General features: G+C 42.8%; 2 protein-coding genes across 3 annotated transcripts in view; one reads left to right on the forward strand and one right to left on the reverse strand.

The window, feature by feature from the left end:
* Nucleotides 1-2799: 2799 nt before the first annotated feature.
* Nucleotides 2800-3264, reverse strand: LOC102854363 (golgi-associated plant pathogenesis-related protein 1-like). 2 transcript variants are annotated; one of them, XM_006883498.1, is made up of 2 exons: nt 3044-3264; nt 2800-2965 (listed from the first exon to the last, which is right to left on the reverse strand). In XM_006883498.1, exons 1-2 carry the CDS (start codon nt 3262-3264, stop codon nt 2800-2802), a joined length of 387 nt encoding a protein of 128 aa, XP_006883560.1. The 2 variants fall into 2 exon arrangements, with proteins under 2 accessions (XP_006883560.1, XP_006883559.1); XM_006883497.1 differs by having other exon boundaries at nt 2800-3264.
* Nucleotides 3265-15093: 11829 nt separating this feature from the next.
* Nucleotides 15094-22629, forward strand: part of PAFAH2 (platelet-activating factor acetylhydrolase 2, 40kDa) — a 36789-nt gene continuing 29253 nt past the window's right edge. Inside the window, exons 1-3 of the mRNA XM_006883499.1 lie at nt 15094-15281; nt 16873-17026; nt 18513-18609. Of these exons, the coding sequence (XP_006883561.1) occupies nt 15192-15281; nt 16873-17026; nt 18513-18609 (341 nt within the window). The 5' untranslated portion in view covers nt 15094-15191. The remainder of the gene's footprint in view (nt 15282-16872; nt 17027-18512; nt 18610-22629) is intronic.

The following is a 22629-nucleotide window of genomic DNA, read 5'->3' on the forward strand; positions in this document are numbered from 1 at the left end:
GTCTCAAGCCGTTTCTGAGGGGGCAAATTGACCAGGTAAGTTTGATTGAAGAACAGTCTTTTTCTGAGCCTAGGTGTCAGCAGATTTTCTTTCTGCTCCCGGATTCCGTCTAGTTTGAAGACTCCTCGACTGCTCTCCTCCTTGCTCTCAGTCCCAGGAGCTCTACGTTAATCTTTTGTCCTTTCAATATCCTCTTCAACCATTTCCCATACTCATCTTTTTTTTTCCCCCATACTCATCTTAATCCTCCAGTCTTCACCCTCCGAATCCATTCTGCGCTTTTGTCCCAGGATCCAGCCTTCACTGCTTCACCATGGGCCCCAGACCCACTTGGAGCCCCCAAAACTCCAAATTGAGCCCTGGACTCTCCACCCTTCCCCAGAATCCCTATTCCTTACTCTGAGCCCCGCCTCCCTGAAACCTGGGAGCTTTTTTTATGCCTCACGTCTTCTAAAGGCTTCACTCTAACCCTGACCTTTCTAATTTTTCTGCTGATGGAAGCAGAGTCTTTAGTCCCTCTTTCCAGTTTACAGAGGAGCCCTAGACTCTAAGCCAGTTAGATCCGGGTTCTAGTCCAGGCTTAACCTCTCACCCAGTTATGCCTGGACAAATCACTCATGCACTCTGGGATTCACTATCTTCATTTATAGAATAGAGGTGATGACTGTTCAGTTACTGATGCTGGGATTGTGTTATGGGCCAGTAAGCTAATAGTTGTGGAAGTGCTATGTAAACTGCAAAGCCTCTGCAAACCAGAGAGATTATTTTTACTACAATTAGGAATGTCCTGGAACCCCTTTATCTTGGCTCCTTTTCTGACTTTGCCACCTTGTTGCTCAAGCTCTTCCCTTGAGCACTTGATGTCTCCATTCTCCAAAGGCAAGATGATATTTCCTCATTTCCTCTAGAGACCAAGGGTCAGACTAATGATCTTCCAGTATCCCCAGAGCTTTGTCTGAAATGAAGCACTGGAGAAGTGCTGATCTTGGACTATTCCCTGAAATAACTGGGGATGAAGAGTTTACACAGCTGGCAGAGAGGCAGGCCCTGGTCAGCGCAGATAGGGGCCCCAGCAGGAGGAGGACAGCTGCTTTTTTGAGCTCCAGCTATTCCCTCTGGAATCCACTGGGCCGGTTCAGCAGGGAATACCCTTTGCCAAAAAGAGTTTAATCTTTGTGAGACAAACATGATCTTGGCTAGTTATTGATAGAAGAGAGACATAGCTTCGTTAATTACAAACATTTTTATGAGCATTTCAAATGTGCTAGAGCCCTGGTGATAATAATGGGTATGTGCTTGGCTGCTAACGGAACAATCCTCTGTTCAAAACCACCAGCTGCAAGTCCGTAAAAATGGATAGTTTTGGAAACCAAATGGGCAATTGTAGGGTCACCACGAGTTAGATTTGACTCAACAGCAATGGATTTCATTTGGGTGAATTTAAAATGTACCAAGCCCTGAGAGCTTTGGTGGCCTAGCGAGCTCTGGTGGCAAGAAGCTACACTGCAATCCCAGAGGTGAGCGGTTCAAATCCACTAGCTCCTCTGCTGGAGGAGGAGGGACAATCTCCTCCTATAACTAGGCAGATCCGATTTGATGGTGCCCACGCGCGTGCGCGCGCGCGCACACACACACACACACACACACACACACACACACACATAATAAAATAAAAAATAAATAAGATATACCAAGCCCTAAAAGGGGAGCTCTTGTGGCCTAGCAGTAAGGAGTTATACCACCAACTCAAAGACATGTGGTTCAAATCTACCGACTTCTCCAAGGGAGAAAGATGGGCAGTATCCTCTTGTGCGATTTATAGCCTCTGAAAACCCATTGGAGGGTCAACTACAATTTGATTCTATTCCGACGGCACATAACAATTTCTTAAGCAATATCAATGTAAATGTCACCTGTGAAGTCTCTTCATTTTACATGCAGGAGTGTCAGAAGCATTATGTAGTTGTTGTTGTTATGTGCCATCAAGTCACCTGTGACGCACAGTGACCCTGTGCCCAACAGCTCTGAGGCCTGCCCTGTCCTTAGCCAGTCTCACTGACTCTAACACACCTATCCCCATTGCCAGTTATTGTATCAGTCCATCTCATCAGGGGTCGTCTTCTCCTAAGCTGTCCTTCCATCCTTCCCAAGCATGATGTCCTTCTGGCCACGTGCCCAAAGTATGTGAGACAGTTTCAAAATCCTAGCCTCCAAGGAGAAACTTGGTTACACCCCTTCCAAGACAGACCTATTTGTTTTCTTGGCAGTCCATTGTATGGTGAGAATCTTTGTCTTCTTGATGTTGAGCTTCAGTCCATATTGAAGACTACAGTCCTTGACCTTCTGCAGCAGATGCTTCAGGTCTTTCTCAGTCTGAGCAAGGAAAGTTGTGTCATTTGTATAATATAGGTTGTTGATGAATCTTCCTACAATCTTGATGCCACATTTCTCCTCATAAAGCCCAGCCTTCCGGATGATCTGTTCTGCATATAAATTGAAAAAACTATGGAGACAGGACGCTTCTCTGATGCACTCCTTTCCTGATCTTTTTTCTTTAAAAAAATAACAATTTTTTTTTTAATTAGGGCTTTCCACCACCCTTAAAGCCCAAATCATTGTAGTCTAGACAATCATCCTTCATAAGCTCATTCCTTTGTTAAGGATGAGTTCATCCTGAGCTGTACACATTACAAATAGCATGTACATCCACAGAGACAAAGAAACAGCTGAGTTTTTATTGTTCCAGGAACTTCATATTCATGTTCTTGGATCTGCCACCTTCCCATTGGAATTTGCATATTACTTCTTTGGAGGCAGAACATTTTGCTCAAAGAAACCAGGGTTGACAACATTCCCTGCAGGGAAGTACCTAGCCACCACAAAGGAGGACCCGTCACTTGCAGAGGCCTTCCCCACTCCCATCTTCTTTGTGTTCTTCCACACCATGGCTGTGAAGTGGCCTGTCCCCGAGGTGAAGCCTGGGTTCTGGAAGTTGTAGCTCTTGATTTCACTGTACCATCTATCAGCCACATCCTTTCCTGGCTGGTCGTAGGATGCCCAGGCCAGGTTTTCTCCACATTGGCCACGACTTGACTTGGGGCTGTGCTTGAGGATCCTTGTTCTGGCCAGGGCCTCAGAATACTGCTGCGCCTCTTGGTTGAGTTTCTTGCAGAGCTTCAGTGGAGGGACACCATGCTTCTTCCGGTACTCATTATGGGCCTTCAGGACCTCATTATTGAACTGCTTAGAAGTTGACTTGCCCATGACCGGCTGCATGCTCCCGGGCCACGCTGAGGCTGTGCTGCCCCCTGGTTGCGCTTCATCTCTCCTTTCCTGATTTTGAGCCATGCAGTGTTTCCTTTCTCTGTTCTGAGGACTGCTTACAATTTATGGGTAAAGAGTTAGTTATGCTGCCAACCCAAGTCCATCAGCGTCTCCTCAGGAAAGTGATGGGCAGTTTTTTTACATCCTCTGAAAACTCACTAGAAGGTCAGCTGTTAGTCCACAGCAGTGAATTAACAATTGAATCTATGACTTTCTGAGGAATCCTAGTGACATAATGGGTTAAGTGTTGCCTGGTAACTGAAAGGTTGGTGGTTGAAGCTCACCAGCTGCATTTCAGGAGAAAGGTGAGGCAGCCTGTTCTCATTCAGATTGATAGCATTTAGAGTTGGGTCTTTGATAACCTGATAGAGTTGTTTTGCCTTTCCCTATCTGGTCGCTATGAGTCAGAATCAACTGGGCAAGTGAGTTTTTTTGAATTCTTATGGCTTTACATATATGTTCTTTCACTTAATCCTCTTTTGAACCTCATGAATGCTTCTTATTTCTATTTTGTACATAAACTATCAGAGGCTTAGTGTTTAAGGAACTTGCTCAAGGTTCCCCTGCTAACCAACAGCAGTGGTATTCTGATTGTTGCCAAAGACTTTCTTTTTCCACTATGCCATGTAACCTTCTAGATCAAAGAGACAGATTAAACAGGTATCATTGCTGTTATTTACTATCCGGTAGACTACAACTCACATCCACCTTACAAACAACAGATCTGAACCTTCCCCTGTCTGGTGCCACCCTCACCATCTCTGCCATGCTCAAGTCCATTACTGTATCACTGCTTCAGTCCATGTTGTTGTCTTCCTCTTTCACTGACCCACTCTCTGCCTTTCCTAGCATGTCTTTTCCAAGGACTAGTCTTCCTGATAACATGCCCAAAGTACGTGAGGCCAAGTATCACCATTCTTGCCTTAAGGAGTACTCTGGTTTCACTTCCTCCAAAACAGATTTGTTAGTTCTCTTGGTAGTTCATGGGATATTTGGTACTCTCAACCAACACCACAATTCAAAGGCATAATTTTTTTTCTCCCCTTTGGTTTTCCTCATTCGTTATCCAGCTTTCAGATGCAAAGGAAGCAATTGAAAACACCATGACCACACCTTAGTCTTTAAACTGACACCCTTGCTTGTTAGCACTTTGGAAAGGCCCTTGACAGCAGATTTCCCCTGCTACAGTAAGTATTTTGATTTCTAGACTGCTGCTATCATGGATGTTGATTGTGGGTCCAGGCAAGATGAAATTGATGACAACTTCAGTCTTCTTCATTTATCATGATGTTGCCTATGGGTCCAGAGATGGCTCTGAGCTAGTTCACGTAACATTATGCTCTCCAGTCCCTCCCAAGTTAGGTAATAATTTACAAAAATCATTGCTCCTGAATGCTATATGATATTCTGTCATGTGACTGTACCATAATTTCTCAATCCATTCTATTGTGCTTGGACATTTGGGTTATTTCCATGTTCTTGCTATGGTGAATAAGCTTCTATGAACATTGGTATACAAGTCTCCAGTTCTCATTTTCTCAGGGTATATTCCAAGCAATGGAATAGCTGGGTCATAGGGAATCTATGTTCAACTTCTTGAGGAAGTGCCAAACTGCCTTCGAGAATGGTTGTACTCTTTTACAATCTCACCAACAATGTATAAGAGCTCCTGTCTTGCCACATACTCTCCAAAATTCATTACTTGCTGTCCTGTTAAACTTTGCCACTGCTACTGGAGTGAGATGGTATCTCACTGTAGTTTTGTTTAATTTTTCTTGTTGTGTACCAAGTCACATCCACCTAGCACAGGAGGAGATTGCCCATCCCTCTCCAGTAGAGCATCTGGTGGATTCAAACCACATGCCTTTGGGATTACAGCACAGCTTCTTGCCACTAGGCCACAAGACCTCCCTTCATTGTAGTTTTGATTTGCATGTCTCTTATTGCCAATGATTTTAAGCATTTCTACATGTGTCTGTTTGCCATCCAAATATCTTCTTCTGTGAAAAGTCTTTCCGTGTCTTTTACCTGTTTTGTAATTATGTGGTCAGTCTTTTTCTTGTGGGGGCCCTGTAGGATTCTGTAAACTTTTTATATGAGATCTTTGTCTAAAATGGTATTGTCAGTTTATTTCCCAGTCAGTAGGTTTTCTTTTCACTCTGTTGGAAAAAGGTTTTGATGCGCACGGGGATTTAATCTTTAGAAGGTTCCATTCATCAGTCCTCTCCAGACTGAGCATTTGTGGCTTCATTTGGCAGTCTCTTTATACCATAGACTAGGCTGTCTAAGCTTGATCCCAGTTTATCTGTGATGAACTTTATGGTTTGGGCCTTTACTCCCAGGTCTCTGATCCACCTTGAGTTGATTTTTGTGTATGGTGTGAGATGTGGATCCTATTTCAGCTTTCTGCAGGTAGCAGTCCAGTTTTGCCACCACTATTTGTTGAAGAGGTGTCATTTCCCCGCTTGATAGGTTTTATTTCCTTGGTGAATATCAGTTGACCATAGATAGCTGGGTTCTCAATTCTGTTCCATTGGTCTCTGTGCCTGTCATTGTACCAGTACCATGCTGTTTTGTTTACTACTGCTGTATAGTAGGTATTGATGTCAAGGTATGCCTTTCTCACTTCATTTTTGTTTTTTAGTCAGGGCATCAATTTGAGATAGTTTTTAAACTGAGTTGTGAGAAACTGAAGATTTTCTTTTGGTTCTTTTGGACTTGTCTTAATTTTTCTCCACCTTTGGTTAGAACATGCTTATGAATAGTTGATCTGTTCCACAGTCTACCTCAGGCTTGTTTTGAATCAAGAGAGGTCCATGTATATATTAACTATTTGTTGTGTGTGTGGTTTCTTTTAAGGTGGTTGCAATATATAATCAATGTATAAAGTTCTGTTATGCCATTTCAGCTCCAGTTTTGTCACCAGATTCCTATTTTCCAATTACCAGTCCTTCTTGTTTCCAACATTTTAATTCCTGTCAGCAGTTATTACTAATGCATTCTTTATTGAATCAATTCCAGACTGTAACAGTTGGTAGAAATCTTATCTTTGGCTTTAGCAGTTGGTGCATATGTTTAAATAACACTAACAGACCTTCCTTGTATGCATAATGGATAGTATCCCGTCACAGCCTTTAGGATCTTGAAATGTGATTTTTCTATGGGACACCATACCTTTTCATTTTGTCATTCATATAGATCGTATGATTGCCTGGTTTAAAGTGGCCAGACCCATTCCGTCTCAACTTGCTAGGCATTCCATTTTTGACAACTTACGAATTTCCTATATTCATACTTTGTATACTCTGTGTTCTTGTTATTAATGAATATTTGATGCTTTCCTCCTCACTTTTAGTCTTGTCATATCAGTAAGTGAAGTCTTCATGGCATGAAAACGTCACTCTTTGTCTCCAGGGTAGATGCTCCTTGGAGGAGGTACCTCTTTCTGTGTGGCATTTTGAGTGCCTTTGAACTTGAGAGGCTCCTCATCTGACTCTATGCCCACCTGTGTTCTTCTGTTATCCATAAGGTTTTTGAAGCTAGTCCTGCTTCTTAGTGTTTCTTCATCTGGGAATTCCACTGAGCCCTGTCCAGCATGGGTGACCCTGCTGGAATTTGAAATACTTAGAGCATAGAATCCAGCATCACAACAATACACAAGTAGCCACAGTATGGAAGACTGATAGACGAGTGATGGAAGAAGAGTAGAGAGGGTTTCAATCAAAGTCAGATGAAGGAATATTTATTGAGTGCCAGGCCTAGTGGCAAGAAACTGCACTGCAATCCCAAAGGAACATGGTTCAAATCCATTAGATGCTCCTGGAAGAAGGATGGGCAATCTCTTCCTGTGTGATTAACTAACTGCCTCTGAAAACTTGCGGGAGGGTCAGCTATGGGTCAATTCCGACTTGATAATACACAACAGCAACTATGCAAAAAGCATAAGGATAGATGATTTGGCTACCAGAAGTATAAAACATGATCTTTACCCCTGGAGTATGACTTAAAAGATATTAAGTATGTAAAATATTAACTCGTATTCATATGATAAATGAATTTTTTTTTTAATTCTTGAGACTCGCTATATGGGCGCTCTAGGGAGAGCTCAAAATACTAGTCCATCTCAACTTGCTAATAATGCCTAGGAAGTTGATCTTTATCCATTTCATTTTGACAACTTAAATTTTCCTAGGACCTCACTTCCCCTACAGTCTGGTTGTTAATGAATATTTGAAGCTTTCCTCCTCATTTAGGGTTCAGATCTGTTGTTCATAGGGTTGCTATGAGTCATAATTGACTTGACGGCACCTAACAACAACAACAACATCAGTAAGGTTTCAAAAACCTTATGGCCTAGTGGTAAGAAGCTTCACTGCAATCCCAAAGGCATATGGTTTGAACTCACCAGCTTTTCTGTGGGAGAAGAATAGACAGTCCCCTCTCTCACAGCCTCTGGAATTTATTGCCTCTGAATACCTACTGGAGGGTCATCTATGAGTCAGTCTTGACTCAGTGGCAACAACAAAAACGTATGCAGGACAGAGGTATTGATGGTTCACTGGTAGAATTCTCACCTTCTGTGTTGGAAACTTCAATTTCATTCCCAGCTGATACACCTCATGCTGTGGTCTGTCCATGGACACTCAGATGTTTATATGATGCTGAACAGGTTTCACCAGAACTTTTCAGACTATGATGGACTAGGACGAAAGATTTGGCAATCTACTTCCAAAAATCAGCCAATGACAATGTATAATCACAAATATCTAATGTACAACCAATTATGGAGATGGCACAGATCTGGCAGCAGTGTATAAAGAAGATGCTGACAGCATATGCAAGGCATTACATTAAGCAAAAAGGAGCCCTGGAAGCCCAGTTGCAACCTGACCGGAAAGATGGCTGGTTCAAATCCTCAGAGTGACTCCAAGGAAGAGCCCGGCAATCTGCTTTTGTGAAGATAACAGACAAGCAATACAGTGAACAATATCACCAAGGAGGGGCTCTTACTCTGGAACAATCATAAAGAGTAAGAAAGCTGTAGTTGCCCCAGGAGAAAGCTCAGAAGTCAGGAAAAGGGTAGACTAGAGGGGTGACTGAAAATGAAAATCACAAGGATGAAGTGGAAGAAGTGTTTCTATAATGTGCGGACTGTAGTATGTACCATAAAACACAATCTGTGTGGGTGATTGAGCAGGACACCAAATGTTCTGTGAATTTTCAAAGAATAGCCACAGCGACAAAGATTACAGCCAAGCACACACTGTGGGACAGTTCTGCTTTGTCACATGAGGTCTCTCTGTGAGTCAGAATCTGCTCAGCAGCATCCAATAATACCGACTGTGAAGTCTTTGACTAGCAGGAACTTGTGGGAATGATCACTGTGGTTAAACCAAGTAAAATTATGGCCACTTGTACTTCAGCACTGTGAAACTGATATGCTGTGTTTGCTTGTGAGGTACAAGCCTATGAACAACAGAACCAAACCTTGCACTATTCTGCACCATCCCCGTCATCTGATATGCTCGAGCGCATTGTTATCGTCAGTATGTCAGCTCATCTTGTTGAAGGCCGTCTTCTCTTTCTCTGACCCTCCACTTTCCAGCATGATGTCTTTTTTCCGAGGACTGGCCCCTCCTGACAACATGCCCAGAGTATGGAAAACAGAGTTCCACTATACTTGCCTCTAAGGATGATCTGGAGGCACTTGCTCCAAGAAAGACTTGTTTGCTTGTTCTTTCTGCAGCATGTGGGATATTCCATCATGTATGTGTCTAAATAAAAGTCTTGGGTACCATCTGGGCCAGAAGTTCTCAAACCCTACTGGTCAGAAGCACCTGGGAAGTTTTTAAAAATTGATTACTGACTTTGATCCTAGATCTCTGGGAATAGGGGCCCTTTTGATAGCAAAGAAACTGGTCTGTGGGTTACAAACATATTACCAGTTGAAAACTGCTAGAATAGATAACTAATTCAAGAGCTGTCCTAAGTCTCGTGTCTGAATGCCGGATGAGGGGTACAGATAGTGCTCAGAGTTGAAAGGGCATTGGAGGACGTTGGAAAGCTTCACAGAGGTCTGGGGCATTCCCTGGACCTTAAGAGGGAGCTCAGGTGACCTAGTAGATAGGTAGTTTCCCCTCAAAGGCAGCTGGTTCAAATCCACCAGCTGCTCTGAGGGAGAAAGATGGGCAGTCTCCTTCTATGTGATTTATAGTTTCTGAAAACCCACTGGAGATTCAGTTATGAGTTGTTTCCAATTGGATGGCAGTGGGTTTTGGGGTTAATATGTGGAGTGGGCTCGGAAGGTTAGAGAAAAGGATGAAGAAGCTCCTAGGCATGTACAGCTGCTGTTTAGGTAGGTGAGACACCTGGGCTGATTTCCTTGGAAAATTCCATTACATGTATTATAAATGCGTCTGGATGCTCTGTGTGTGAATGGATGTCTCTCAGGCAAAATCTGCAAGGCAGATGGATTTTTCCATATCTCCTGTCCTCCTTAGTCTTCAGTTAGTGTGAGCCCTGGGGACAGAGATTCATTTTCATGTTAGTTGCACTCTGGCGAGCTAGCTTCTTTCGTTTTTCTTTTCAGACTTAATTGAGTTGATGACCCTCCCAGAAGCTTGCCAGGACCCCCAGAGTGATCTGCTTCCTTGGTTTTTAACTATTTTTATGTTCATTCATCCTGACTGCTCTCTCAAGCACTGTCTGTAAGCAAGATGAGACAGAAAAGGCTCTATAAAAAACCTACCATCATCCTGATCATCTAGTCTTAAAACTTGACTCTTTCTTCTCTGACTTTTCTCTCTCCCTGCCTCCCCAAGTCTACTCACTCCAAGTCTCACTATTTCCATTTTTAAGTCAATTTCTCTTACTTCCTAAGAGCCACACATTGCACTGTTGTTATTAGGTGTCACTAAGGGACATCATGTTTGGCAGAATAGAGGGGCAGCGAAGGAGAGGAAGACCCTCGATTAGATGGATCGATTCTGTGAGTGGAGTGGTGGGAATGAGTGCGTTTGGGATGGCGAGGTTGGCACAGGATAGAACAGCGTTTAGAGCTCTTGTACATAGTGTCGCTATGAGTCGCAAACGACTTGATGGCACATAACAACAACAAGAAGTTGAGTACAGCTCATAACGACCCTATGAACAGCAGATCGGAACCCTTTCATATCCTACAACATCCTCATCATCTCTGATATACGTGAGACTATCGCTGTAGTCATTATGTCAGTCTTACCTTGTTAGGGATCTTCCTCTTTTTGAAGCATGATGTCCCTTCCCAAGTCATAGCCTCTCTTAGCGACTTGCCCAAAGTATATGAGATGAAGTTTCATCATCCTTGCCTCCAGGGAGCATTCTGGTTGCACTTTCTCCAAGACGTATCTCTTCTTTTGGCAGTTGTTGATGAGTACCATCAAGTCAGAACTGACTCATAGCTGACCTTCCAGTGGGTTTTCAGAGACATTTAATTGCACAGGAAGAGATTGCCCATCCTTCTCCTGTGGAACAGCTGGTAGATTCGAACCACATGCCTTTGAGATTGTAATGCACTTTCTTAGCACTAAGCCAAATGTCCTACTTAGTTTTCTCTCTCTAGCAATCCTGTGAGGATAGGTAGTATTCTCAGTCAGGTGGGAAATCAGCTGACAGGGATCAGTTAACCCAACGTAAGACAACGAGGCAACAGATGAGTTGGAGCTCAGAATTGTTGAGATTCTGCCATATTTTATTGTTGTTGAAAATAAAATTCTGGATGTGCTTACCAGTCTATGCCAGGAAATTTGGAGGACAGCTGCTTGGCTGACTGACTAGAAGAGATTCATATTTGTTCCCATTCCCAAGAAAGGTGATCCAACAGAATGTGGAAATTATTGAATAATATTATTAATAACACATGCAAGCAAAATGGAGATCTGCTGGAGATCATTTAACAAACAACTATAATGGTACATAAATAAGGAACTGCCAGAAGTTCAAGCTGGATTTAGAATAGGCCGTGGCATTAAGAGTATCATTGCCCATGTCAGATGAATCCTAGTTGAAAGCAAAGAATATGAGAAGAATGTCTCTTTGGACTTTATTGACTATACAAAGGTATTTGACTATGTGGATCATAACAGATTATAGCTAACAGTGAGAAGAATGGGAATCCCAGAACACATAATTGTGCTCATGAAAAATTTGTACCTAGGTCAAGAGGCTGTTGTGTCAACAGAACAAAGAAATATTACATGGTTTAAAATTAAGAGCTGTGTATCAGGGTTATATCCTCTCTCCATACTTATTCAATCAGTATGCAGGGAGAATTATTTGAGAGGCTGAACTCTGGAGAAGAATGTGGCATCAGGATTGGAGGAAGACTCATCAATAAATTATGTTATGTAGATGACACAACCTTGCTGAACATGAGGAGGCCTTGAAACACTTGCTATACAAGATCAAAGAGCACATTTCTGAAAAGAATTGCCTCTCAACATCGAGAAAACATCTCACCATTGAACCAATAAGCAACATCATGATAGATGGAAAAAAAGACTGAAATTGTCAATGTCTTCATCTTGTTTGGATCCACAGTCAGCAAACACCTGCAGTCAGGAGACACTGTACTGAGGAAGTCTGCAATCAGGGACCTCTCCAAATTATTGAGGAGCATTTGTGTCCGTTTGACGACTAACATGTGCCTGATTCAGATCATGGTCTTTTCAAATCACTTGCTGTTGTACCTGAGAATAGGACAATTAATAAGGATGACAGAAGAAGATATATATGAGCTGTGATGTTAAAGAAGAATACTAAATATCCCATGAACTGCCAGGAGAAAACAGATCCATCCTGGGGAAAATAACAGCCCGAGTGCTTTTGTGGAGGTAAAGATGACAAAGCTTCATCCCACATACTTTAGGCATGTTCCTAAAGGAGACTTTTTTCAGAGAGGGACCTCATGCTTGGAAAGGTGGAGCGTCAGCAAAAGAGAGGAAGCCCCTGGCTCTCCACTTCAGAGGTAAAGGGGGTTTCCTTCTCCTTGGAACCCCTGTGGTATTTTTACCCAGCTCTCTTTAGGGCAGTTAGAACTAGCCGCTCTATTGGTACCTAAGTGATGCATGTCTTGTTCCCCCAGCCTTGTGTCTCCCAGTGTGTGTGCCCTCAGCCACAAGGTCTGAGGCTAAGCAGCACACAGGCAGCTTCCCATGGGTGACCAGTCCGCTGACAGCACATCAGGAGCTTAGCTGCTTTTTCAAAGAATTGTCTTTACTTTTAAATTTACTTCAGAGAAACAAAATGAAGAAGTCAGCTGTGCAGTAAAAAAAAAAAAAATTTTAAAAATATTATCATCTAAAGTTAAATAGAATAACTTTTATTTATTGGTGGCTTGGGATTGCCCACAGACTGGACATTTGGAAGTTGGCATACAGTAGATCTGTGTGTAATAATCCTGCTGGTGGGCTTGAGCAGCTCACTCAACCTTGTAGGACCTTGGTTTCCTTAGAAGTATGTGCTCATATATACTGAGTAGACATGAGGGTGGCAAAGGTTGGTAGGGATGGTCTTTGAGGCCTCTTGTCCAGATGTATTGCTCCCAGAGTTCCTTAAGGAAAGCAGAATAATGTAGTGATTAAGAATGGAGGCAATTTACTGTGATCTAAAAGAAGAATATGGGCCCAGGACTTAGTGTATCAGTTTTAAACCTTTTGATTGGAAGCAAAAAGGAAAACAAATAAAATCTAAACTCAGTGCATTTAAACATTAAAAGGGAATCTATTGACTCAGTTATTAGAAAGTTTAGGACTGAGTCAGATTTCCACTAGAGTCTAATTTAATTCCTACATTGTCGATGTCTTCAGCACTGAGACTCCATTCTCCCAGTTCTGCATCCTCCAGGGGTAACTTTATTTTCAAAAGAGCAGAATGGTTCCAACAGTTCAAGGCCTTACATCTGTACATCACTCTTCCTGAAAGCAGGAAAGAACTTTTCTCCTCACCACCAATGTCATGGTCTTTCCTCTGATTGTGACATTTCATGTTATTTGCTCATTCTTCATCCAGACTCATACTAAGGGCTAATTGGCTTCGGTCAGTTTAGACTGAACCCTAGAGTTTAGGAAGGCATTAGTCCCACCAAATCACATGGCTTTTACACAATGGGTGCAAGATAGAATGAATGCTGAGACGTTTAACCACACCATCCACTGGTTCAGTCACATTGTCCATGATCAGATTCCACCTCTGCTAGCAGTGTAATCTTGAATACATTGCTTGACTTTATCAAGCATCAGTTTCCTCATCTGCAAGATAATAATTGAGGCCTTTGAGCTGTGGTGTTGGAGTATTGAATATACCATGACTGCTAGGAGAACAAATTGGTTCGTCCTAGAGAGGGTGAGACCAGGCTGCTCTTTGGTGGCAAGGATTCTGAAGCTTCATCTGACATACTTTGGACGTGTTGCAAAGGGGGACCAGCCCTTTGAGAGGAATGTCATGCTTGGGAGAGTGGAGGGACAGCGCAGAAGAGGAAGACCCTTGATGAGATGGATTGATTCAGTGATTGGGATAATGGGGGTAGGTGTGTCAGAGACAATATGATTGGCATAGGACAGAGCAGGGTTTAGGGCTGTTGTACATAGGGTCGCTATAATTTGCAGGCGTCTCGACGGCATATAACAACAACACAACAACAAAGATAATAAGACATTATTATGAGAATTAAATTTAACAACTGGAATAGCACTTACAGGACCCCAGTGGTGCAGTGATTAAGTTACTCAGCCACTAACTGAAAGGTTGTTAGTTTGAAGCCACCAGTGGCTTCGCAAATGATGTGGCAATCTATTTCTGTGAAGATTTGCAGCTAGAGACTGTGGGGCAATTATGCTCTGTCCTGAGGATGACAGTGAGTCAGAATCCACTTGACAGCCAGGAGTTGGTTTTGGTTGATGAAAAGCACTTACTTATCATACTCTTGGCACAGACAGTAAGTATTCACTAAATTATGTTGATGACATTATTGATGGTGAAATTGAAAAAGTACAGGGAGCAATGACATTAGCTCAAATTTAGGAAGAAGAAAAGTTATTGTAATTAGTTAGAAGTGTGCATAATCATCACCTTGAAGGCTCCTGTTCGTTCTGCTTCCCACAACATACCCTTCCTCATCTGCCTTTCCTGACTGTTGTTATGTTCTTATTTTCTAGGCTTGTTCCTTTGCTTCCCTAAATCTCTCTTTCAAAGCCCAGTCTTAAGTGCCACCTCTTCCAAGTAGCCTTCCTTGATCTTTTGTGTAAATTCTCATTGTCTTTCCTTCTTTTGTATTCTAGTTAAATTCACAGTTAATAGTTGTAGGGCAGTGATTGGTATGACAGAGTGACTTGGATCTCCCCAGAATCAGGTTAAGAGCTTAGTCTCTGGAATTTGAAAGACCTGGCTTTGCCACTTGTCAGTGTAATGGGAAATTCATTCAACATCTCTATTGTATTTGTGAAGAACTTATTAGTACAGGCCTGACACAGAATAGTTATTAGATTTAGTGGTTACTATAATTAATATCAAAAAAGCAAATTCTAGGTTATAGTCTCTCTCAATTACTTCTATGCTGACCACAAAGTAGGCGCTAAATAAACACTTGTTAATGCTTTTTTAGGTGTAAGGAAGCCTTCACAACTATCTCCCTCACAGAAAAGAAGGGAAAAGTAGCCCAAAAACCTAGGCAAAGTCAGTGTAGTAAATTAGATACTGTGGTGTGACAGAGTGAGACGGCTCATGTCAGCCACAGGAAGCTCAGAGGAAACCAACAAGAAGCAGTTCTGTGTTTCCCCCTCCAGCCGTCACGTTCATCACTGCTCGAGTCCTTTCATTCCTCCGGTTATGAAATGGGAGTCAACCAGTCCATGACCTTTCCGCCTGTAAGAGGACCCCACCTTGTAGGCTGCGGGGATGTGATGGAGGGTCAGAGTGTCCAGGTAAGTGTCTCCTCCTCTTTCCCCATGTGTCTCCTACTGCTTTTACATGTCCTGTGAGTTACTGGCTAACAAGTCAGACTGAGCCGTCCTGAATGAGGGAAAGTGAGGCAGCCACTGGTCTAGATTTATTTATAAAGCCCTGGTGGTTCTGCTGGTGGGGCCCCTGGGAAAAAAATCCCGATACTGGTTTTTGTTGTTTTTTTTTCTCCACAGTAAACAGTAAACACTCCAGTATACAGAGGTAGGGGATTATTTTTACAGCTAAGGGTTTTTCACCTTTTGTATTAGTAAACACCCCAGAATACAGAGGTAGTGGATTATTTTTACAGCTAAGGGAGCCCTGGTGGCCTAGTGGCAAGAAGCTGTACTGCAGTCACAAAGGCACTTGGTTCAAGGCCACCAGCTACTCTGTGGGAGAAGGATGGGCAGTCTCCTCCTGTGTGATTAACTGCCTCTGAAAAGGTCCTCAATGGGTCAGTCCAACTCTATGGCACACAACAACTACAAATGCATTGGGGATTGAAGTTTCAAAGTCAGCTTTTAGCTCCTCTCACTTTACTTCATGGCAGCTCCTGGAGACAATGTTTTAGCTCATCCTTCCCTGAGTACATGAGTACATGCCCTTGGCCTTTCACTCCCCAAGCTAAGGTGGAAGACAGTCCCCTTTTCCTCCTCTCCTGCCTCCATGAGAACTCTGGTGGTTGCACTGCCATCCCAAAGGCACTTGGTTCAAATCTACCTGCAGCTCCTCAGGAGAAAGATAGGTGCTCTCCTCCCATGTAACTTATAGCCTTCTGAAAACTGACTGGAGGGTCAGTTATGGGTCAGTTCCCACTCAACAGGCTGTAACAGCAACAGCAACAAACCTGTGTTTCCCCTGCCTTTGTTTGCCTTCTGGGGTTTCCTTTCTCAGTTCTCAGGTCTTTCTTTGCTATCCCCTGGACTCCTTGGTAAGAGACATACACCTCCTGGTAACCTTTCACTTACTCGTATGTAAAATGAGTGTGCTGCTGTTTCCTTCAGGCCAGCCAGGAGGAGTGGCTGGGCTCTTCCACTGATCCCACCCCATGCAACACGGATGGTCCTCAGACCTGGGCTCAGGGCCAGCTTTTAACCTGTGAGGTCCCAAGCATGGAAAAGACTTGCTGCCCCTTAAATAGACTAATTAAAGTTACAGTTAAATATTTGAAATAACATAAGACTGACAGGTACATTAAATATGAAATTACGTCTTCCTGATCTTTGTGAATACAAAATTCAGACGTACTAGGGAGCTCTTGTGGCCTAGTGGTAAGAAACTGCATTACAATCCCAAAGGCTTGCAGTTTGAATCTGTCACCTGTTCTGTGGGAGACTAGACAATCTCCTTGTGCATTTAACAGCCTCCGACAACCCCCTGGAGGGTCACCTATGGATCAGTTCTGACTCTGTGGTACTCGGCAACAAGTTGAGCCTCAAGTCCCCAGTCCCCCCCAATTTTGGTGCCCTGCTTTGCGAGTGCCCCAAACGCCTAGCGAGCAGTGTGTTTGTTGGGAAATCTAGCAGTCCTTGGGCTTCTTGTTCTCAGCAGTTGCTCTTTTCTTTCCCTCAGGGGAGTTTCTTTCGACTCTTCTACCCCTGTCTAAAGGCAGAGGAGACCCTGGAGCAGCCCCTGTGGATTCCTCGCTATGAGTACTGCACTGGCCTGGCTGATTACCTACAGTTTAACAAGCGCTGGGGAGGTTTGCTGTTGAACCTGGCTGTGGGTAAGGGCATGGGGTTGCGACACCTGGATGCCTTTCTAGTTCCTTTATTATGTTCCTAGAATATCAGCAGGCAGGCACAACACTTTATAGCTTGCATTGTTCAGAAGAGATTATTGTTCAGGTCTTTGGTCGCAGGATATTATTCATTTGTTCAGTGCAAAGTGAGAGTTAGGAGAGCTCAGCGTGGAGAGTTAAGAGAGAATTATATACAAAAGTGTTTGAGTTTTGCAGTTAATCTGCCCTGGGATCAAATCTAGACTTTGAACCCAGCCTGGATTAAAAACCGTGGACTTTGGGCAAGTTGGATTTGAGGCTTGGTCTTGTGGTTGTTTTTTTTTCCCATTTGTTAAATGTTTACTTTCCAGAGTTATATGGATATATCTTACTGTAGTACTTGACAAATAGAGCAATTTTTGCAAGTGATGGTGGTTGTTATGTGCTGACAAGTCGCCTGTGACTCAGCGACTTTCTGTACAACTTCTCTGAACCCTTCTGTATGAGCTAACTTTATTGTCTCTGACACACCCACCCCCATTGCCCCAGTCACTGAGTCAATCCATCTCATCCAGGGTCTTCATCTCTGTGCTGTCCCTCCACCCTTCAAAGCATAATGTCCTTCTGCAAGGACTGGTTTCTCCTGACAGTGTAAATGGTAGCTGTTACTTATTAATTCAGTATGCATTAATTTCCACTCATTGCCAACTATTTTGTGGATCAGAGAAAGGAGTAAGCGTTTTCTGCATTTCTCACATCTTCTTGGTAGGGTCACACTGAATCCAACTTCTTAAAGGGCTCACCCTCCCCAAGAGTTCTGCCTCTTACCTTGGTTGTTGTTATGTGCTGTCAAGTCGCCTGCAACTCATAGCGACCTTACAACAGCCCTAAACCCTGCTCTATCCTGTGTCTCTGATACACCTACCCCATTACCCCAGACACTGAATCAGTCCCTCTCATCGAGGGTCATCCTCTCTTGCGTTGACCCTCCACTCTCCCAAGCATGACATCCCTCTCCAAGGATTGGTCCTGCCCTGCGACATGTCCAAAGTATGTCAGACAAAGCCTTCAGAATCCTTGACTCCAAGGAGCAGCCTGGTCTTACCCTCTCTAGGATGAACCTGTTTGTTCTCTTAGCAGTCCGTGGGTATACTCAAAACTCTTCTCCAGCACCACAGCTCAGAGTCATCAGTTCTCCTTCTGTCATCCCTAGTCATTGTCCAGCTTTCAGATGCACATTCGGGATTTACCCCATAGCTGTTTAATATTACCCCTTGAATTTATCTATTTTCCTGTTGTGCTCTTCTGCTCCTAGAGAGGAAAAAGGGGAAAGAGTCTGATTAACTGCCCTGGGATGCACGTGGAGGAACAGTGCTCCTCCAGGGAGGGAGTGTAACACATGCCTTCCCCAGTGCCCTCTCTAATGTGCCAAGGCTGCCCTTGAGATTACAGCTTTGAGAAAACCAGAGGGCGATCCCCCGTGTCTCTCTAGGATCTTGTCGTCTGCCTGTCGTCTGGAATGGCCCCTTTAAGACAAAGGACTCTGGATACCCCTTGATCATCTTCTCCCACGGCCTGGGAGCCTTCAGGTAAGAGCTGCTTTCTCCTAGACCTTGTCATAGTCTTTGCCCAGTGGCAGCTGCTGAGTCTGAACTATTCTCCAGGGGCAGAGAACTAGATATTTCCATCTGCTAGCTGTCTTATCTACCATCTGCTACACTCTCTAGCATTGAGTTCACCTTTTCTAGGCCTTTCCTGTGCTTCTTTCATCTCTTCTTCCAGCTTCATATCCTTCACTTCTCAGGTCCCATCATTGATAGAAATACACAGTTTTAGCTTTCTTTCTATATAACGTTTTAGAAATACTGAAGAACCTGAGCTTTATAAGATAGTCACCTATATGCCTACATGTGCATGGCTCTGTGAATATACATTCACTGTATACCAGTGAAAAAGGTAAACTTGTGCCCTGTGTTCATGGAATTACAGTCTATCCTATAAATCTCAGCCGTACTGCTTGTACTGTCTGTGAGCTTGAGAAGGTTTTATAGTTCACTGAGCCTAGGTTTCAACATCTGCCAGATGTGGAGAACACTCTTACAGGGTTGAGTATGAGGAATCAATTAGATTGACACCTAATCCATTCACATGCTTGTCCACACTCTCCATTTCTCTCCCAGGGGGAACATGGTGTTGATGATCTGTAAGATATATTTAACCAGACTTCAGGAAACTTTGACCTGAGTTAGATTTTTTTTGTTTTGGTTTGGTTTTTTTCTTGTTGTGTATTGTCGAGTCAGATCCAACTAGCACAAGAGGAGGTTGCCCATCCTTCTCCAGTGGAGCATCTGGTGGATTTGAACCGTGCGCCTTTGGGATTGCAGTGCAACTTCTTGGCACTAGGCCACCAGAGCACCCTTGACCTGAGTTTTATAATTCAGTATCCACTTAGATTCTTTCTATGAATTTTTGATTGTACATCTTGGTGTGTTATATTAGTATCCATTTAAGCTTGTCAATGTTTATCCATCAGCATACATAAAGTCTAGTTATGTTCCACATTTCAAAGGCATCTATTTTTTACTTCTTAACCCCTAAACCATTGTATACACAATAGCCAGAGTTCTATTTTTAAAACCAAATATATCTTGTCATTCCCAGACCTGGAGCAGTACTTTCCATATGTTGTTGTTCTGGTGTAGTGTCCAGTCGTAACTGACCTATAGCTGAACCCCTAGCAGGTTTTCAAGAGGCATTTAATAACACAAGAGGAGATTGCCCATCCTTCTCCTGCAGAGCAGCTGGTGGCTTCAAACCACATGCCTTCAGAATTGCAACGCAACTTCATACCACTAGGCCATCAGAGCTCCCTATCTCCTAAATAATGAGTAGTTAATAAATATTTCTTGAATGAATGTCACTCCTCTGCTTAAAACCTTCCAATAGCTCTTTGAGCACACCAAAGCTCTTTACCTGATCTTACCTGGAAGCAGGTCCAAGATAAATGCTTCTAGCGCTATTTCTTGCTACTTGCCTGTTTCCAGCTCTAGATAAACTGACCTTTTTTTACTTACTTAAATTGACTCTCTTGTTTCCTACGTCAGTGTTTTTAATCTGTGCTTCATTTTTCAGCTGCTCCCTTTGCCTAAAATATCTGCTATTCTAATCCTCTCTTCTCTTCTGCTTCTTCCTTTGTGTGCTAACTTATTTTTTAACTTCTCATTGTGATTGACGTACAAATTTACAGGGTAAATAGATATTCTGACATTTTGCTTCATGATGTTTATTGCCATCCTCTTAATGTCATGGCTCCCTTGTCACCTCTTTCCTATGTTTACCTTTTTTCTTTGTCCTTTCCTGTGTTTTCCTGCCTTCTGAGCTTTATCTCTGGACATATGCTGCCTTTGGTCTCACCTGATTGTTCTAAGACATTGATACCTTCCTGGTTTTATTATTCACCCTCTAACCCTGGGTGTTGACTAAAAAGTAAGTCACAAGAGTGAAGTCAGCGTTAACTTGATGGGTGACTAAGGGTCATAGTCTTGGGGGTTCCACTAGTCTCTATTAGACTAGTCAGCTTGGTATTTTGTATGATTTCATGTTATCTCTCACTCCACCGAGGACCTTCTGTGGTGATCCCTTTCAGGATGATTGACAGCAGTACCCAGGCATCACCCAGGTCCTCTGGCTTCAGGGTGGTGGAAGCTGAGGGTCCTGGGGTCACTAGCCCTTTGGACTGATTGTTTCCAGGCATCCATGATTTTCTCTACCCTTCCTTTCACTGGATGGATAGAGACCATTAGTTGCTCCTCAGGTGGCTTCTTGCAAGCCTCCAGGACCTACAAAGTCATAGTTTTTTCAACAGAGAGCTTGTTAATGAGTGAAAGGATGGATTCAAGGACTGTTTTGCTCAGTGCTCAGTGCTCATTTCTTCATTTTGCAAACATCTGTTGAGCACCTATACTGTGCTAGCCTCTTAGCTTGAGAAGGATGTACAGAGATAAATAAATGGTTCCTGCCCTCAAGGAACTTGTATCTGTTGTGGCTGCCAAAATAGAGACCCACATAATTATAGCATGCAGTAGGAATTGGAGAGTAGATGTGGAAATTAGATAAGAAAGCCAAGTAGATCGTTTTAGTGCCCTCCTTTATTAAAAAAACAAAACAAAACAAAAAACAAAAACACCAAAAAACAAACCAAACAAAACATTATCTGACTGTTATGTGCCAGAGCTTATGCCAGCGTTGCGTATTTGAGTTCTGCCCTCAAAAATATTATCGTTTAGTGGGGGAGAGAGACTAAGAAGTGTCCCCCATAAGTCCCACAGTTACTTAAAATGAAAAAAGAAATTTAAGATGAAAAAAAAATCACTCTACAAATCATCTCAAATTGTGGTGTGGCTTTTTTTGGTCTAAGAATCTGTGTTGAGACTTCACACCTCTCTAGGCTTCAGCAACCTAGTTATAAATATTCTTCATTAACCAAAGTGAAATCCCAGAAAAAAGGCAGGGAGGGAAAGGGATGCTGTTTCTTATTATGATGCCAGACTAAACCCACTGCCACCACGGCAATTCTGACTCATAGCAACCCCGTAGGGCAGAATAGAAACGTCCCTGTAAGGTTTTCCCAGGCTCTCCATCTTTACTGAAGCAGGCTGCTACATCTTCACCCCTACTCACTGGAGCTGCTAGTTTGAACTGCCAACCTTAGGTCAGTAGCCTGCAGTTAGGCTCTTAACCACTGTTCACCAGGCCTCCTATTTTCATTATATTAGCATTTAATTTGGGCTCTGAAACCCTTCCCATAGGTCACAGGGAAGAGAGTGTATGCATTTAAATACTACACCACGCCTGTGTGGCCACTCCCTCTTTTGATTCTCCCATTGACCTGTGAAGTAAAGACACATATTTTAGACATTAGCATGTAGGCTCAGAAAGATAGACAGTTGTGGTTTAATCGGGAAGGTATCAGAAATTTCTCTCTTAACCTTAGCATTTCTTTCACCTCCCCCACTGCTTGCCCAAGGGAGAAAATTAGAAACTATTTAATAAACTGATCCTCCTGCACAAACTAAGATCAGGACAAATTATATGTAGTAGAAAAATTCAATGAAACAATTGCTTAACCGAAATAAAAAGGGTTGTTTTTTTTCCTCTCTCTCAGGCATTCCAGGTGTGATGTGGTAGCTCCTCAAAGGCATCTGAGAGCCAGACTTCTTCTGTAAACTTGTTTTGCCATGTATAGTTCCATTTTCCAAGATTTTCTCATGACCCAGCATGACTGCTTTTAACTCTAGCCATTACATCCACATTCCAGGCTACAGAAATCAAGCCATCTCCTTTTCAAGGAGACTTCCTAGAAGTTCTGTAAAACACAAGCGCTTACATTTCAGTGACTAGAGCTGATGTCTTTGTAGCCTTCAGCCGTATGTGGCTACTGAACACTTGAAATCTGCCTGGTCCAAACTGACATGAGCTGTCAGTGTACAAGATGTACTGGATTCCAGAAACTTCATAAAGTAAAAACAGTAAAATGGAAGAATTCATTCATTTGAAATTTTCCATTATATATTAAATAATACATTTTTTTTTCCTTTTCTTTTCCCTGC

The sequence above is a fragment of the Elephantulus edwardii genome, unplaced genomic scaffold (genome assembly GCF_000299155.1).
Source record: "Elephantulus edwardii isolate Elephantulus edwardi_28Jun2011 unplaced genomic scaffold, EleEdw1.0 scaffold00028, whole genome shotgun sequence".
NCBI lineage: Eukaryota > Metazoa > Chordata > Mammalia > Macroscelidea > Macroscelididae > Elephantulus > Elephantulus edwardii.